General features: G+C 36.3%; 1 protein-coding gene across 1 annotated transcript; it reads right to left on the reverse strand.

The window, feature by feature from the left end:
- Window positions 1-3,948: 3,948 nt before the first annotated feature.
- LOC147563427 (uncharacterized) lies at window positions 3,949-4,785 on the reverse strand. Its single transcript, XM_086637677.1, has one exon. The coding sequence runs from the start codon at window positions 4,689-4,691 to the stop codon at window positions 4,119-4,121; it is 573 nt and encodes a 190-aa protein (XP_086493803.1). The 5' UTR covers window positions 4,692-4,785; the 3' UTR covers window positions 3,949-4,118.
- Between the last annotated feature and the right edge of the window lie 897 nt (window positions 4,786-5,682).

Here is a 5,682-nt window from a genome sequence, read left to right on the forward strand (position 1 = left end):
ATAATAACAATCCAAAATTAATTACAGTCAATTTAATTAACTTCACTTAATTCTTAACAATATCAATCTTATTTAAATAGCTTACAAATTAGATTCCAAAATTAACAGTAGAGAGAGTTGCAGAGGAGAGGAAGGGGGAGAGAGATATAACTGTATGGTTATGAGAGAAAATATAGGAGTGAGAATTTTAAACTGAATTAAAAGTCTAACAGAATTGATAAAATTAAGGGGGCGTGTATGTGCAATCGTGAGAAAGGAAAGTAGAGATAGAAGATTGTGTAGTTATTTTAGGGAGGTTGTAACCAAATATTTAAAAATAATTTATTGTTGACACTAAAACCCTTCTATTTTAAGTCGAATTACACGAAAAAGGGATTTTATAACAGCCGTCAGATGTGATCTTTATGAAAATCCCAATAAAAATGGACGGTCAGACTTATCCCCTGGATAACCGACTGAGCTATTTTAATATAATAGATATTATTTTTTTAAATGGACTACGATATACGTTAGGCATTGATACATCATCAAAATGTGATAAGCACGATAACCCCCTAAGTTATTCTACTAATAAAAGGGTCCCAACAACATATTTAAGAGCCTAAAGCCTAACAGACTTATTATTTATACTTTCAATAACTCAAATTTTATACATGGACTCCATCTCCCTTGAGAATCGAACCTGAAACCTCCAAAAAATTTGAAATTTATGTCAATCCTATCGACCACTTGAGTAACCAAGTGTTGACTTTATTAAAGAATCAATACATATAGTTGAAATTGCAGTTTAAGATGTATTAATTTTTGGATATTCCCTTACGTAATAAACTTGTATATAAAAGAAAGAGTTAATTCTTATATGGCCCCCTACTTTGTGACCAGCTTCCTTTATGGCCCCCTTTTTTTCGTAAATTCAAATATGGCCCCCTATTTTCAAGTAAATGTCAATACTACCCTTCTTAATTCTAAATTTAAAACATTTAAAAAAACTTATTTCCACCTCACCCCTCTCTCTCTCCACCTCATCTCTCTCTACAACTCACCCCTCTCTCTCTCCAATTCACCTCTCTCTCTTCACAACTCACTCCTCTCTCTCTCTCCAACTCACCTTCATCTTCTCCGAATATAGTCGCTGGCCGGAAAATTTTCCGGCCGGCGACCTCCAAAAAAAAAAAAAAAAATTTCCTCTCATCTCTCTCTCTCTCTAAAAACTCCGGCGAAGGGGGTTTCTTTTCGCCGGAGCCGTGAACAGACCGATCTGGTCTGTTCACGAGCAGACCTTTGAAGGTCTGCCGTGCTCCGGCGAAGGGAAACCCCTTCGCCGGAGTTTTAGAGAGAGAGAGTTGAGAGATTTTTAAAAAAAAATAAAAAATTAGAGAGAGAGAGAGAGGAGAGAGATTTTTTTTCTTGCCGGAGAAGAAAGGGGTGAGTTGGAGAGAGAGAGAGGTGAGTTGGAGAGAGAGAGAGAGAGAGAGAGGTGAATTGGAGAGAGAGAGAGGGGTGAGTTGGAGAGAGAGAGAGAGAGAGAGAGAGAGGTGAATTGGAGAGAGAGAGAGGGGTGAGGTGTAGGGAGAGATGAGGTGGAGAGAGAGAGGAGTGAGGTGGAAATATTTTTTTTTTAATGTTTTAAATTTATTATTAAGAAGGGTAGTAATGACATTTACCTGAAAATAGGGGGCCATATTTGAATTTACGAAAAAAGTGGGTCATAAAGGAAGCTGGTCACAAAGTAGGGGGCCATATAGGAATTAACTCTAAAAGAAAAGGTAAATGTCCCAAAAATTGTGTCTAAATATAGTTGAAATGATCCCCTATTTATGTGGAAGTGGAAAATAAGTATGTCACTAATCTGGCTACGAGCCATACTTGGCATTCAGGTATCCACTGCAAAGGAAACTTGTCTAAAATTGCCTACAGGAGGCAGAGGTCGAGTTATTGATGTGAGATGGATCCGGAAAAAGGGGATTCCAGTTATAATCCAGAAATGATTCGTGTATATATTTTACAGAAACGTGAAATCAAGGTATGTGATATAGTTGCTGGAAGACATGAGAATAAATGTATCATTTCAAAAGATTTGTCTAGACAAGATATGCCCGATTTACAAGATGGAACGCCTGTTGACATAAACTTCAACCCGCTAAGAGTACCTTCACGAATGAATGTGGGATAAATATTTGAATGCTGGCTCGAGATAGAGGGGGATCTACTAGACATGCATTATCGAATAGCACCATTTGATGAGAAGTATGAGCAAGAGGCCTCCAAAAGTTTCTCGAACAATATATTTGTGCATTACAGGGCCGTTGTTAAAAACACACAAAAACAACCCACAAAAAAATGATTTGCCATAACCCACATCAAATGGTTTTTGTTCTTTTATATTTGTTTCAATTCTTTCTCTTTTTGCCCAATATTTGTTTCAATTATGAAACACCAGGCACCATATGTAAAATGGTGCTCCGGAAATCACGATATAAGATAATTATGTTTTGCCTGAGAGGGCCTCATGGCATCTTTTGGGGTTGCACACAATTATGATGAACATGACCTGTGTATAATTTGTTTTCTTATCTTTGAATGGGACCACTCAATTTGTAGTAATTAAAAAAGCTCTTTGGGTAGGACAAAATGACAGGAATATAACGTAATATGTCAATTTCCAATCCCCAAACATTTTTTAAATACTTTTGGCAATAGTGGGTGACAAATAAGTAAATCAAAACGAATAAATTGTATTATAAATTATTGAAGGGCAAATTAATTAGGGTCTTCTTAGAACATCTGGGATGAAAACTTTGTTAATGATAATTATCAATTAAAATTATCTTTCATGATAAAAATAAAAATACTCCAATTTTATTTTTTTATAAAGACTTAATACAAATATCACTTCTAAATATAAAAAAGTAATTCAGGGTTATAGTGAAATAAAGAGATTTTTCGTGGTGCAAAATTTTAGGTAGAAATAAAATTAATTTTGAACTTTTTGTTTCGTCAAACACCCAAAATCTTGTTCTTTTCAGCTTCTTCCGTCATCTTCGTTTCACTCTACCACCATCAATTCCGACACTTCCACCACAAATTCGAGCGACCTTTTCATTTCGGCGACACCCTCCCTCCCTCCCTCCCTCGCTCGACCTTTTCATTTCGGCGACACCCTCCCTCCCTCCCTCCCTCCCCCCCTTCGACAGAGAAACAACCTCCCTCCCTCCCTCCCTCCCTCCCCCCCCTTCGACAGAGAAACAACCTCCCTCCCCTTCGACAGAGAAACAACCTCCCTCCCGCGAAAGAGTTCTTCCCCTTCGACGAAACAACCTCCCTCCCGCGAAAGAGTTCTTCCCCTTCGACAGAGAAACAGGGAGTTGAACTTACCCCTTCGCACAATTTAGATTTCTTATTCAAACACAAAGGACATGTTTGATATATGCTTCTCTCCCTCCCTCCCGCGAAAGAGTTCTTCCCCTTCGACAGAGAAACAGGGAGTTGAACTTACCCCTTCGCACAATTTAGATTTCTTATTCAAACAGAAAGGACATGTTTGATATATGCTAATAAAGTTAGAAATTGAATAATATAAAAAACAAAATTGATCTTTAGTACTCGTAATCTCGGCCAAATTACCTAATATAATAATATGAAATAACTACCTGGAATCTTTTTGTTTTTATCAAAATAATAAATATATGATTAATCACAATTACTCATGTTTGAGGTAGTAAATTCAATTATCAATTAATAAGGAGGAGATAATATTTTGAATAATATTTTGAAAGTTACATCTCGAAAGAACAACGATTACTATTCCACCTATTACTTTCAAAATGTTTTTGAGATGTATTAAATTTATTTTTGTGTATCCTAGATAGTATAATGTAATAACTTTAGAATTCATATAAAAAATACTATAATATTTTTAAATATCTTGTGCTTAAATAAATAAACCAATTTCTCATGAATCAAAGGCTTTTACTATTTTTGACCATTCTCGTCTGTATATGAAAGTCTAACATCTGACGTCACGTCATCATCTATATTAACATTTTCTTTTATAAATATAAACAGAGGCCCAACAAGCGGCCCACTACTGCATAACCCCCGATACGTTACATAACAAATTATAACGCCGGTAGAGAATCAGTCCGCCACGAATAATCAGAAAAATCGGATAACTCGTAAAGTATATCGGAATACTCAAAAAGACCATCAACCGTTACAAACTCATCAAAACCACCATTAATATTATTCTGTTTCTCATCATCACCGCCGGTAATGATTCCAAATTCATAACTAGGAATTTCATCTTCAAATCCCCAGATCTGATCTAAAGATGATGATCCAACGGTATCAGATGGAACGGATGATAATAAATCGGTCTCTTCATCAGCAGAAGAAGAAGATGAAAAAGTCGGTGGAAGACCTAGTTCATCATCAGAAGCTTCAAGAAGAAAACCTAATTCAGGTTGTTGAGTTTTACTTATAACGTTTGAAGAAGGAAGAGTAGTAGTAATTTCTTCTTCGAAGCTTTTCATAACGGAGACGAGATCCAGGTTTTTATCAAAGTCAGAATCATCAAGGAGATCATCAAGGAGGTTTTCCCTGATTCGTTTTGTTTCAGGTGAGTCAGATTGTGAGTCATCTGAGTCATCCCGGACTCTCTTGTTGGAGGTATTGATACTTAGGTCTGCCATGGAAGAAGACTAGAGAGAAGTTAGAGAGAGAGAAAATATGTAGTGAGAGAGAGAGAGAGAAAGTCACGGATAGGGTGATATGAGAAGAGGGGACAAACTAATGGGGGATTAAATAGTGGGAAAGAAACGGTGAGATTTGGGTTGAAATAAAATAATAGAAAAAAAAAAGAAAGAGAGGAGTACGGAGGGTGGCGCGTGTAGAAGGGATGCTTCGGCCATTACGCACGTCTTTACTTGCTTTTGTTTGCTTTAGGTGGGAATTAATAAACTCTTTTGAATTTTTTGTTTTAAATCCGATCATGAGGGACCCACGTTTATTTACCTTCGGCTTTTAGATTTTAGTTTCGGCTTGACTTAGCTTGGCTTACTTGCAATGGCTAAGGCTAAGCCGCTAAGGCTAAGGATAGGCAAAGATCCTTTAACAGTTTGGACCGGCAATGGGGTTTGACCAACTTGACTAGGAATATTGACCAATTATTGTTATTAGTATTATTTTTGATGAAGAGACCCACTATTATTACTAGAGGCCAGAGCTAATATATTTGGTCTAAAAGTCTATAAATATGACATAGAAAACCATGTCTACAAAATAGAATCTTGATGTATATTTGAACACACGACAATAGTTTAGAGGGTTGTGTAATGTACCACAAGCTCATGTGCGGGAAGATGAGTTCATACATCTTACTATTATTGTTTGGGCTACTTTATGCATTTTCCTGCATCGCCTGAATATTTGAACTTGCAAAATAGATAAGTTTTGAGAAGTTCTCTTTTTGCAAATTGCTCCTTTAAAAAGAATTACATCTAGTTAGGCTTTAATATGTTACCAAAATCTAATGTTACCTCTGTGAATTGAGACTGACTGGGCAACTTTAGTCTTGTGTAGTTGTGTGGAAGGGCATTGTCAAATGACTCTATTTCTGGACTTGAGGGAATATTAACACTGTATCACATTAATTTGTGGGAATAAACTTCAACAAAAAAAAAA

The sequence above is a fragment of the Eschscholzia californica genome, unplaced genomic scaffold, assembly GCF_041429995.1.
Source record: "Eschscholzia californica isolate CP2 unplaced genomic scaffold, dmEscCali1.0.p SCAF_1, whole genome shotgun sequence".
NCBI classification, from domain to species: domain Eukaryota; kingdom Viridiplantae; phylum Streptophyta; class Magnoliopsida; order Ranunculales; family Papaveraceae; genus Eschscholzia; species Eschscholzia californica.